At 41.7% G+C, this 12,173-nt stretch overlaps 1 protein-coding gene across 2 annotated transcripts in view; it reads right to left on the bottom strand.

Moving 5' to 3' along the window:
* Window positions 1-1,602: 1,602 nt before the first annotated feature.
* LOC116387064 (adenylate cyclase type 2-like) overlaps window positions 1,603-12,173 on the bottom strand; it is a 43,621-nt gene continuing 33,050 nt past the window's right edge. Inside the window, exons 15-25 of one of the 2 annotated variants that reach the window (XM_031853821.1) lie at window positions 12,033-12,117; window positions 10,705-10,845; window positions 10,164-10,289; window positions 9,623-9,807; window positions 8,511-8,595; window positions 5,381-5,539; window positions 4,481-4,627; window positions 4,227-4,334; window positions 2,824-2,938; window positions 2,599-2,723; window positions 1,603-2,507 (exon numbers count right to left, since the gene is read on the bottom strand). In XM_031853821.1, coding sequence (XP_031709681.1) covers window positions 2,355-2,507; window positions 2,599-2,723; window positions 2,824-2,938; window positions 4,227-4,334; window positions 4,481-4,627; window positions 5,381-5,539; window positions 8,511-8,595; window positions 9,623-9,807; window positions 10,164-10,289; window positions 10,705-10,845; window positions 12,033-12,117 — 1,429 coding nt within the window. In that variant the 3' untranslated portion in view covers window positions 1,603-2,354. The remainder of the gene's footprint in view (window positions 2,508-2,598; window positions 2,724-2,823; window positions 2,939-4,226; window positions 4,335-4,480; window positions 4,628-5,380; window positions 5,540-8,510; window positions 8,596-9,622; window positions 9,808-10,163; window positions 10,290-10,704; window positions 10,846-12,032; window positions 12,118-12,173) is intronic. The other variant, XM_031853822.1, reaches the window with a different exon arrangement.

The following is a 12,173-nucleotide window of genomic DNA, read 5'->3' as shown; positions in this document are numbered from 1 at the left end:
TCCAGCGTGTTCTGGGTCTTCCCCGGGGTCTCTTCCCAGTTGGACGTGCCTGGAAAACCTCCAGTGGGAGGCGTCCAGGAGGCATCCTAATTAGATGCCCGAACCACCTCAGCTGACTCCTTTCGACACGAAGGAGTAGCGGCTCTACTCCAAGCTCCCTCCTGATGACCAAGCTCCTTACCCTATCTCTAAGGCTGAGCCCGGCCACGAAATATAATCCGTCAAAGGAACTATAAATCCAAAAATGTCTTCCAGTTATTACATTTCGATATTGCACATGATATCAAAGATTCAGTATTCAGATTTCTGCCTTCAGTACAATGGTTGCTTGTATTAAGAGACTGAATGTTCTCGGTGTAATGTGGGTTCTTGATTTCTCTTTTGAGCTCACGTAGCTCACGTAAACTAGAAGTTACAAAGGATTGCTTCAACCAAACCCACAATCATTCACATGCATATACTATACCACGACACATTGCATTTTTTGGACTCCCCTCGGCTTTCGGTTCTTTCTAACCCTTGCTTTATGCAAATGCAGTTCTTTCTCTGCATCACTAACCTCTTTGATTTGCAAGTTGTTGGATTCTTTTTGTCTATTAATCCTGAACCGACTGAGACCAACCTCCTACATAATAGGAGCACAGACATCTCTCATTTGCTTCTGGCTTTGTACTCTGGCAGAAATAGACCATTAATTCTTAAAAAAGATACCGTATTTGAATCTGTTTGGTGTTAGAACTGCAGTGTTTATTTAGGAGGATTTGGAGCTAATACACGAGGTGTTGTTTTCAAAAGGAGGAAAAAATTACTTAGTAAAATGTAAATGTTGTCGCATAAATTGGCATGTGGTCACAAAAGCCTAATAAAGAACAATGGTTTCACACCTCAATCAGCAGAGTCAGCCTCAGCGATTTCTGCGTAGTCCTGCAGTGAATGTAGCTCATTGCATCACAGTACGCTTCACATGGACAGCCTTTGATTGTTACTCCATGTATCAGCAAAACAAACCATTTCATACTTCATATTTACCAAGAAAAAACACATGTATTCGATACACTCTGACAGTAATCATGCAACAAACAGTGACATTTGGTGTTTGTAAGCCAGAGGGTCTATTGGTGAATGTGATAGTTACACAGATCACAGGTCATGTTATATTTAATGTTTAAAAGGAATAGTTTGACATTTTGAGAAATTGTCTTTATGCCGGAGAGTTATCTGTCCACTAAATATGAAGCTGCAGCCAGCAGTAGATTAGCTTAGTTTAGCACAAAGACAGGAAACGGGGGGGGGCCTAGCTCTGTCAGTTGTTAACAAAATCTGCTTACCAGCACCTAAAACACTCATTCATAACATATATATTATATATACATATGTATTATATATATTGTGTTAATGTTCAATCTGTGTAAAAAAAAAACAACCTCTATGTCCCCATTTCCAGTCTTTGTGCTAAGCTAAGCTAGCTCTGGCATGTTAGATGAATACAATAAATACAGCTGCCAAAAGAAAACCTGTATTGTCTCTAAGCACTCAACGGCACTCGCATTGTGAGCACATGCTGTGAATGTTTGTGAAACAAACGCACAAAGACAGAGGACGTCTGTTAATATACAAATGTTTAATGAATACCAAAAGGATAGCAGTGGACATTTACACACATTGCTGTTTGTTTGGTTCCAGATGGATTATAGAAAAAAACAAAACTCTATTTTCTTCTCGAATCTGGAGTCCAACGACTCTTCAGTGGGACACAAACGCAGCTCTGAAGCTCTAAATACAGTTCACAGGTTTTTGGCAAACTACCCACCACACCGCCGATTTGTTAAAGAAGCTATTGTAACATCCATTTGGTAATAAATGGAACAAACCGGTTCACAGTGCCAACCAGGCAGATATATATCATATATTATATTTTATATATATGATATATATCTATAAAAACACGGCTCAGTTTGCTCAAGTATAAGGCTTTGAAGCACTGCAGAAACACTGGCGTGGGTAATTAGCTCCGCACCACTACTACTGTACAGGACCTTGAGAGCTGCGCTAATTTGGCAAACCTCTCTTTAGTCAGGCACTCCTTTAGACAGTGATGAGGCTCCTCAGAGCAAAGTCCTTGTCACACTTGAGATGTGGAACCCATCCTGGCGGTGCACCTCGGCTCTACATCGTGTTGCGGAGGACAAAACTGGTTCTCGACAATCGTCTGTCCGTTGTACTGCAGTGCTGCTTGCTGGTAATGGGTTTTTTAGCTGCGGAGCATGACAAATCACTTCTACGGCCACATTGTGTGTGTATGTGTGTGTGTGATTGTGTTCTCGAGTCTTGTTTGTGCGGTTATTGTGACGTCTTCAAGGCATCACGGTCCCTTGTGACAGAGATCGAGTCATCTCCGTGTGAACAAAGTAGGTCTTCAGCTCTCCTTTGCCCTTCACGTTAATGATGCCGCGACATGAACACATGTAGCCCAGTGTTGACAAGATACCATTCGTCTCCTCTGTTACCTGTACGGAGAGAAAGAAAGAAACAGGACTAGATTCGGAAGTTCATGACCACACGGGATGACATGTACCTGTACTTTGTGAAACGTCCCACCTGTATTTTTCCCAGCACCCCGGTGGTCTCCATCCTACTGGCCACGTTCACACTGTTTCCCCAGATGTCGTACTGAGGTTTCTGGGCCCCGATTACTCCTGCTATCACCGGCCCATGGTTTATCCCTAACAGAAAAACACCAAATTACCAACGGCATCAACATCAACAGGAGGAAAACAAACAAACACATTTATGCTAATTTGCGCTAATAAGAAATGTTCTCACCAATTCTGAGTCTGAAGTCGTTGAAGGAGTGTTTGTTGATGACATCCAACTTCCCCACAAGAGCAAAGGCAAACTCCACCATGGTGCCGATGTGCATGTACTGTCTGTCATGTTCCTGAGGGAAATGCAGAGAGGGGGACAAAATAAGTTAAAGGTGCTAACTGTACCATGTCTGGACCTCAACGTGTCGTTGTCTAATTAACAGAAATAGCTTGGGAAGACTGTAAATACAAATGTGTCAAATTACTGATTTCTTTAGTAAGTAGCTATGTAATGAGCGGGATAATACAGCGAGCCCGTCATTACTGCAAAATTAACCCCTTCCGGGTGATTTAAGACCCCTTTGCTGTCCCTTAAATAAAAGAGTATGTTAGTAAAAGCCCTAATTGCTACTAAATTAGCAAATGTCAGCGGCTCCGACAGTCGTCATTTCAGCCGAACTAAATGCCCGGAATGAGAAGCCTGCTCCTGTGTGCAACTTAATTAACCATTACCACAAATATGACAACTCTAATACTCAAGAGTTATAAATCTGCCACTGCTTTGTGCCAGAATGGAAAGCTTGACAGACACAGCAACAGAAACTAAGAAGCGGGGATTTTAACGAAGGGTCAATTAAGCAGATTCCCTTCAATCGAGATCTGTTTTTTAAAAACAGCGTGTTGGCACCTTTCTGAGTGCACGGTGAACTCATTCCAGTGACTACACTGATGTATTCAAATGAATGTACTGATGAATCACTGATGCTTGAATGTTGATGTGTAGCACATTTCAAGGGGGAAACCCACACAAAGCGGCAAAATATATTTGGACAGCAATTCATACTTTGATGCTTGAGCTTCATCCTGTTTTGTGACGATAAATTAACAATGAAAAGTTTTTTTTCTTTATATGAGCTCAAGCTGCCAAAACCATCTTTATCAAATATGAGCTCAAATACACCAAATAAGTCAACAAACAGCGAATGATGAAGTGAAATTCACTTAAAATTTGTTGACAAACTGGTGACGATTTAATATTAACAATAGACGATGGTGACTTCATTCTTTATAGCTCGATGGGGCAAAGGTTACCGATACCAAGCGCGCCGCGCGTGAGGCTTGTTTACTAACGAGACCTGTTGAAGTTAGCTTGTAGACGTTAGCTAGTGCATTTTATGATTTATATGATATTACATTCTTGCATAACTGGATAGTGCAAATTAAAAGTAATATTCTCCATTATTTGTACAAAACATATCTCATGAACATGCACTCATAGCACGGGTTGAGACACCCACGGAGCTCGCCAAAGCGTTGACAGCTACATCCTGCAAAACCAATGCTGTTGAGGTAATGTGAAGCATGTGCACGTGTGTGACAATGTGTGTGTGTGTGTGTGTGTGTGTGTGTGTAAAAGCATGCCTGTGCGCACTCTGGTCCTGGCGTCACATTGAGTCCAGTTGCAGCCATGTAGGTGCTACCAATGGTCTTTATCTTCTCCACTCCGCTGAACTTAGGTTTGGAGAGCAGCTGAAGGACACATGAAGAATACAGGACATAACATGAAACACACAGGAAGAGGAAATGACACCAGCTCTCCTAGAGCATAATCAGCCAGTGTGGCTGCCTCTGAAAAAAACAAAAACAGGATCATCAGTGTAAGAGTAAGCGTTTACCTCATCAAAGTCTGCTATGATCTCGTTGAGAAGACGGAGGCACTCCAGTCCTTCCTTATTGACATCAGACTCGGTGTAAAACTCTTTGAAGTCTGGGATGGAGGCGAACATCACACACACCGACTCGTATGACTGATGATAAAGGTCCTGATAACGAGCGAGAAGAAGATAACAGCTAGATGTGTTGTATCGATCGAGCACCGGTGTATGAAAGTTAAAGTCGAACAGTGCGTGGTTTCAATGAGTCCCAACCACAGAAAGAAGATCTACGAGCTGAATAGCTAACATCGACTCTTTAAATAAATAAAATGAAACTTGAATCATCTCGGGAGACACTGGGTCACCGCTACCAGCAAAATAGCATTAATCACAGGAAAGACAGAAGTAAGACCAGAGTATAAGAGAGTACCGATACAGCAACAATGTACAGCACTGGAGCGAGTTAAGGAGAAATATAGGAATTTAAGTGTGTTAGTCAGGAAGGCTACATCAATTACAGCATTAACGCAGGGACAGAATGCAACAGCAGCAGAGCATGAAGAGTGAAACAAAGAAAACCAAAAAGAAAATATGTTTATTAAATTATACTGCCAAAGTAAATGATGCGTACAACATGTAGGAGTTGAGAAGACAAAAGCATATGCTGATAAAACATGTGAATCAATAGCACATACTGATAATGTAGATGTGTTCTATTCCGTTTCAATGTGTCATAAATTGAGAGATACGGGAGGATTGTGACCGGTAGGATTGGCAAGTGTGCAACAGGCTACAGCTGCATTTTTTTTTTTTTACAGACATTACCATCTTTTCCCAAAACAAACTGTTCCTTTAACTTAAAGATATAAATAAAACATAAATGATGAGTACAACAGCTGTCTCCTGTTTTTGTGAATTCACCTCATTTTTCCAGTTGCGTCCCAGGAAGTGTTCGGCGACGTGGGCAGGCAAGACGTTCTCCAGCAGAACCCGGTTGAGGTTCTCCATGGTTTCGATCTCCTCACACTCCCTCTTGAACTTGTCCCTCCACAGGAAGTCCAACCTACAGTAATATTCATTCTGTTACAGGAGGACACAGAGTAAAGAGACACCTGTGTCATTCACACCCAGCACTCTGCTCCAAAGCTACACACCACAGAAGAAACCAAGACGGAGAACAGAAACTGAAAAGCTGTTATTTTTAACTGATGTTTATTTTGGACTGGAGGTGCGGTTCTCCTCCAGCTACAGAAGTGATACGAGAGCATTTTCTAAAGAAAAACTGCCTGAATTATGCTCTAATAATTTCCCACTAAATGTAAAATAGATGCGATTTCAAGGAAAACCTAACCAACTGAAACCAAAGTGCTTGCTTGGTATTCATGGAAAATTAATGTCTCGATAAAGATGACGGTGAAACAGTAAGAAACTGACAGGACTGTTTTGCATAAAAGGTAGCCACCACTTCTTATGTTTGGCTTATTCATGCTTGAGGGAGTTTTCTATCTGTCGGGGTCAAAGCATCCGAGGAGCGTGCGTTTGTGGATCAGATGGGGTCCCTCGAACACACCATCATTATGATGGTATATATATCTGAAAGCTCCAGGCTACAGTTTGTGTATGGATGTGTGTGGGAGCCCCTCTCACTCTCCTGTGAGATATATTCCATGTATGTAGTTAGCAGTCTGGATGATGTATGTGTGCGCTGAATACTTCTCCCTTGAGATGAAAGTGGTGCCAATTTAGAAGGCTCCAACGCATGTAGGCTCGGGCTGCTCTGTGCCGAGATATTGTGCTATAGCGTTGATAGCCTGAGGCTGAAATACAAATACAGATAGGGTAGGACCATCTGTGTATGTTTGTACAGTTTGAACACGTCAGTATACCTCCCGGGGTTGAGAAAGTAGGCCGTTTAGAAACCAGCTAACAAGCCTGTAAATGAGCTTTGCTCCATCGCGCATCTGTTCTTGAGGGATGAATTACAGATGCATCCGTTCTCCTAACCTGCTTTCTCCTCCCTCTGACTAAACTGCTAGAAAATTAGCTCATTAGGTTTGACGATGAAAAAGTTTGCAAGGCAAATTTGTTAATAGCAGGACAAAAGCACTTCGAATGGATGCAGCCAGGCCTCGTGCCCTCATATCTAGGAACCAATTTACGCACTTCTGCGTCGAGGGCATCGGATGACGCCAATTCTGACACTTTCTGACCTGTTTCCAGAATTATTTTGAGGATAATTGATAAGGCATTTTATTGAACTAATTTATACCCAAACAGCATTAGGAAGGACGAAACCAATTAACCCTGAAAGACCTTGATAAGAATGCAGCCCGGAATAAGATATGCAGCAGCAGAGAGTTTACCAAAGCAAAGTTGTGTTGTAAAATGAATACTCTCCCTCCCTTCTGCTGACTGTGACCCAGAACGGGAACAACACATGGAGCTGTTTGGACTCAGGGGAGCCCCAGTTTTGGGTACATCTGTTTTAGGGTCAGAGATGATGGATGGTACCCCCCCCAAAAAAAGAAAAAACTTCCTCACCAAATCTGTGTCACCTGAGTTTAGCTCTTATATGAAGCGAGGACGGTGGACACAGAGGAGATGGAGGCAGGGGGCCAGGCCGGCTGCTCCAACGCCACAAAAATATCCATCAGAGCAAGTATTTTGGTCTTTTTGAGCATTTTGAGCCAAATCCTTCAACGCAGGTTCACTTGCAGTGAAGATCATTTAAATTTGTCTGGTAGAAAGTTTCTCTTCATGCAGAAATAATTAGTATAATAACATGCTGTGACAGTGGTGGTTGGCCTAATAAGACAGATACAACTGTAGTAGATATCTGTACTGTAGATATCTACTAAAATTAGCATGCTAACCAACTAGCCCCGGCCCGTCCTGTCTTGTAATACCTCGTGTTCTATGAAAGGCAACAAAAGCCAAATTCCATTTAATTTTCAAGCGAATTTTAAGCAGACGTTTTACATGAAAAAAAATTAAAATAAGGTGCATTTGCATCGACTGGTTTGAAGCGAATCCATTGGGCTACAGTGTAGTTCGTAGTAATCCGCCTGCAAACTGAGTAGAAATAGTAGAAAGTTGCGAACCGGAAACAAAACAAGTTGCCTTGGCTTTCAACCCATGTACGTAAAAATGGAGAGGGGTCTTCAGGAATTTGTGTCAATTGGTTCAAGTTTTTGTTGTTCTTTCATGTCAGCACATTATGGAAGTATCCCAGAAGACGGCAACAGGGGAAACGGCTGATCAGTCACATGTTCGCTAAGTCGGAATTTAGTGGGCAATGGTGTTTGGGGCGTCTCCCTCCCAGAGCTGCAGAGTGCCGACTGTTCTCCTCCCGGCCGCGGGGAGGAGAAAGTGAAAATACAATTTGTTTTGAGTTTAATACAATAGACAAACTCTACAACACACAGATGGCTAACCTAAACTATAAGCCAACGCCACACGTGAAGATTATAAGTCGGCAGCGTTTGTGGACCTGCTAGACATTGCCCTTTTTTATTTTCTATAACACATGACCCAGTAGTTGAGGTGAAATGCTGCCGCCTATTGGTTTGCAGCAGATGGGTAGACATTACACATTGCACCCGTAAAAGCATTTAAATGGCGCAGCACGGGTTGACTTTTAATATGAAGTACCGGACAGGAAATGCAATGTGTTTGAGCTCGACACTGAACGCTATCTTTCACCAAAATGCATCTACATAACAAGACGACTGTCATTTTCTGCGGCTCATTTTGAAGAATTGCAGGTAGTAATGTAAGTGAGCCGTTAGATGAAGAGCTGCAGGCTGCAGAGTGAGGTAACTAACTGCTTTCACTGTTGCTATTTGCAGACTCGTGCCGTGTGCAGCATTAAATCTGATCACGTTGCTCACAGAATGGTGAAAAGGGACAATTATTGTTAAACTTCTTTATTAAAAAGACAATCGTTTATTTTGCTGCCCCCAGTATTCTGGGACCTGTAGTATTAACTGCTGTTACCACCAGTGAAAAGGACTAAAATCTCAAGGATTGCCACTATAAGAAGAATACTGACCTGCCTGGCTAGTACCAGTAGAGTGATGAAGAAGATGAAAAGCGACACAGAGCCCATCGTCTTTAGATCCTTCAGAACTCCTGGTCTGGACAGAGAGAGAGAGAGAGGGAGAGAATAGAATTATCAATTAATACAATGTTGATGTAGATGTAAAACAAATGGAGCATTGAAACGATAAAACATAAAATAAATGTCCTCCTTTGTTTTTATTAGTGCTGCACCGTTTAAGTAGACTATGGTTGTCATGTATCATGCAATGTATCTGCATTTACTGGTGTACATTAGAGGATGAACTTAGTGAGACAACATAATGTAATGCCAGCTCGTCTTCCGTAAGTCTAAATTGATGCTTGTTACGACACTAAATTGATTTATTAGGCTGTCCTGGTCTTTGCTTTTTATTTAACACTGCCTAACAATTCTATTTATATGCCCCAGTGCTTTGGCAACAGCAGAACACTCTTCATGTTGGTAAAGCCAAGGTGAGAAAGAGACACAAAATCGAGTTGGAAAAGTATTTCTTCCCCATCTTTCTTGCTGCTCTGAAAACCTTTTTGCATAATGTGATTTCTTCAGCAGTGAGACTCCAGCTGTCAGTCAAATGTATTAATTCAGCTCCATAAACATCATCTGCTGTTTGTCATTCTGTCTCTCATCCTCCTCTCCAGGGGCTACACTTGATCGACAGTCATACGGGATATTTGCAACTCAGCGGTACTTTGTCCCTCGAGACCAGAGTCCAGCTTCATTAGTCGTTTTCATAGGCTTCTCTCTCCATCTCTGAAACACTTTGCCGATAATGTCAGACTGTCTTTTTCACTCTTCCTTTTTTGGGTTGCTTTGCAGCGTAGACAGTTGTTACCAATGCTATAATGGAAACTTCCATATATCCTGCAGGATATATAACGCTGAATCAACGTCTGAAGAGATGTGAATGCACATCTCAACGCCCTTCTCATTGTTATGGAATTTTTGTCTGATGATGCCAAAAATATACTGCCTACCCCGCTTTAGGTGGGCCTAAAAAATGTTTCATTATTACCAAGACTAGACAGGAGTGTGTGTGTGTGTGTGTGTGTGTGTGTGTGTGTGTGTGTACAGCTTGCAGGTACCTATCAAGTGATTCGGTGGTGTACAGCGCTTTGCTAAATCCATCCAGCAGAGAGGCGTGTGTTTGGAGGATGATGATGTTGTAGATCACCACCGCAACCAGCATAACCACCATCTTCAGCTCATAGTTGATCCTCAGGAACACCGAGCACGACACCAGTCCCAGTATACAGCAGTAGATGAAGTACTGGGGAGGGGGGGGAGGGAGAGAACGAGAGAGAGAGAGAAAGAGAGAGGGAGAGAGAGAGAGGTGGTGACTATGTCTATGTCTATAACTGATGTCTATGTAAGAATTGTTTGTGTGCTTTCAGTAAATATGTTGCTCTAACAGTGGTGAGTCAACCAACACATGTTATTACATAATAATAATGATAATAATAACTCATTTATATAGCGCCTTTAAAAACAAAAGGAATAAAACAAGAGAAAGTCCAACAGTGAGACCCAACCAAAGCAACACAAATTAGGGTACAATTTAAACCCTGATAAAACAGGACAACAAGTATAAAATAAATAAAAATGACCTCTCCATATAGAACTTACTGGAAGGTAAAACTTGTTTTCTCCTGTGTTTTCTTCCAGGTAGTCCTGCAGGCTGTCATTGGTTAGATTCACAGGGGGAGTAGTCAGGACGTCCTCAATGGATCCTCCAGGGTCCTCCACGAAGAACTAACAAACCAAACAAAAAGGGTGGACCACTGAACTGACACAGCAGCTAGAACTGATCTACATTACGTTTGCATTTTAAAGCCTAAACACTGTTAGATTATGTTTTGATTATGTGGAGTGATAATCAGAGCTGCATGTAGCGGAGTGCAGTAACACTTCATATAAATTAAATCTCTACCTAGTATAAGGCGTCATATACGTCATTTTATCCTTTCAACCTCCACAGGTTGAGCTGTGGAAATTAATTGTATTAGTACTGTATTATGCAAGTATGGACGCCATCGAAAGTGTTACATTTGGAGTCGTAACTATAAAAGAGCATTGAATTTAACCGTGCAGTGACCCCGGCTGTTCCACAATCACCCAATACAACATCAATGGACCGACGGCATCCACAACGTCTTAACCTTCTCACCATGTTAAAGACGGCCATCACGAGTATGAGAGCAGTGGTCGTCATGGTGAGGACCAATCGCAGCCAGGGATTATTGGTGACGATGATGCGGGAGGACGTGGGGAACCAGGGTAGAGAGCAGAAGGACCCTTTCCTTCCCTGCTGAGGTTGCAAAGAAACAAAGGGAAGGATGAGAGCAGGAAGAAAGAGGGAGAAGCGGTGGATGGACCCAACGCACAACTCAATACAAATCATAGTGAAACCTCTTATTCTTTCTGTTAATGCTTCCAGGATATTATTTTACTCAAATTAATATAAAGATAGTGGTTGGGTGGAAATCAATTAATTAGAAGTGACCAACTCACTGGGTGATAATACTCTCTTGAGAAGAAAGAGAGGAAAATAGGCTCTTACGGGATTCATTGATTGTCCATAAAACACTTGTGACAGGTAGCTGCAGCAGCTTAATAACAACCATCCCTCCACTTGAGCTGGATAACAAACAACAGCAGTGACTTGATGGATGAACTATTGTATGAAGGAGAATAGAGAGGAGATCGGCTCATGTAAACCTCGCATAGAATGGCTGCAGCTGCAGTGTTCCAACAGCTTAATGCTGTTGGAAACTTCTGGTCAGCAAAACACTAAAAGATAGCTCGTACTTTATATAGAGCATGTCATCATTGAGTTGTGTTATGTTTTAGAAGAATCAGTTACAACTTTATATTTCAAATGGTTCTTGGAGTAAAACTGTTGTGTTTGTGTGTTTAAACTCTCATTCACAGTTTTTTGTTAAAATGTGCAATATAATGCTGTTTCTACTTTGTCTATCAAATGTCATACATTTGAGATGTTTTTATTATTTGGTCTTTCTTCCTTTCTGGCAGCTCCATGCACCGATACCGTAACACCACTAATAAACAAGCATCAAAATCCAAGTTGCAGCTGGCTTGATTGGGTTTTTGCAAACGACGGCTAGCTTGACCAGCATACCAGACCATCATGACCTAATGTCACGATCGGCAATCCACTAGACCAGTGGTGCCAACAGCTGCAATCCTGTACACACTGAGCATATAGCCAGCAAAGGTATAAAGCATTATGAATGCTGAACTTATAATAAATTATGTCCACCACTTATAATAGTTTATACACCTTGTTATAAAGTTGTCATACATGATAATAAACATTTACAAACAGTTTTATAAAGCCTGATGTCTTATGAATGTGCTTATAATAAAATATAGACATGACTTTTTATATAAAGCGTTACCAGCAAATTCATTCATTTAAATTCATGGTCTCAAGTGTATGTGTAAGTATTGCAAGATGAATACATGCAAACCCACCAGAATGTGACCAGCAAAGCAGAGGAGAAGGATCAAAGCCAACAGCAGGAAGGCCAGGCCAAAGGAGATCCCCAGCACAGCAGTTCTGCAAAACACACACACACACACACACACACACACACACACACACACACACACACA

Source organism: Anarrhichthys ocellatus, unplaced genomic scaffold (assembly GCF_004355925.1).
Source record: "Anarrhichthys ocellatus isolate YVR2014 unplaced genomic scaffold, GSC_Weel_1.0 scaffold14, whole genome shotgun sequence".
Taxonomy (NCBI): Eukaryota; Metazoa; Chordata; class Actinopteri; order Perciformes; family Anarhichadidae; genus Anarrhichthys; species Anarrhichthys ocellatus.
The sequence above is the reverse complement of the archived record's forward strand: the minus strand, read 5'-3'. Positions and strand labels throughout refer to the sequence as shown.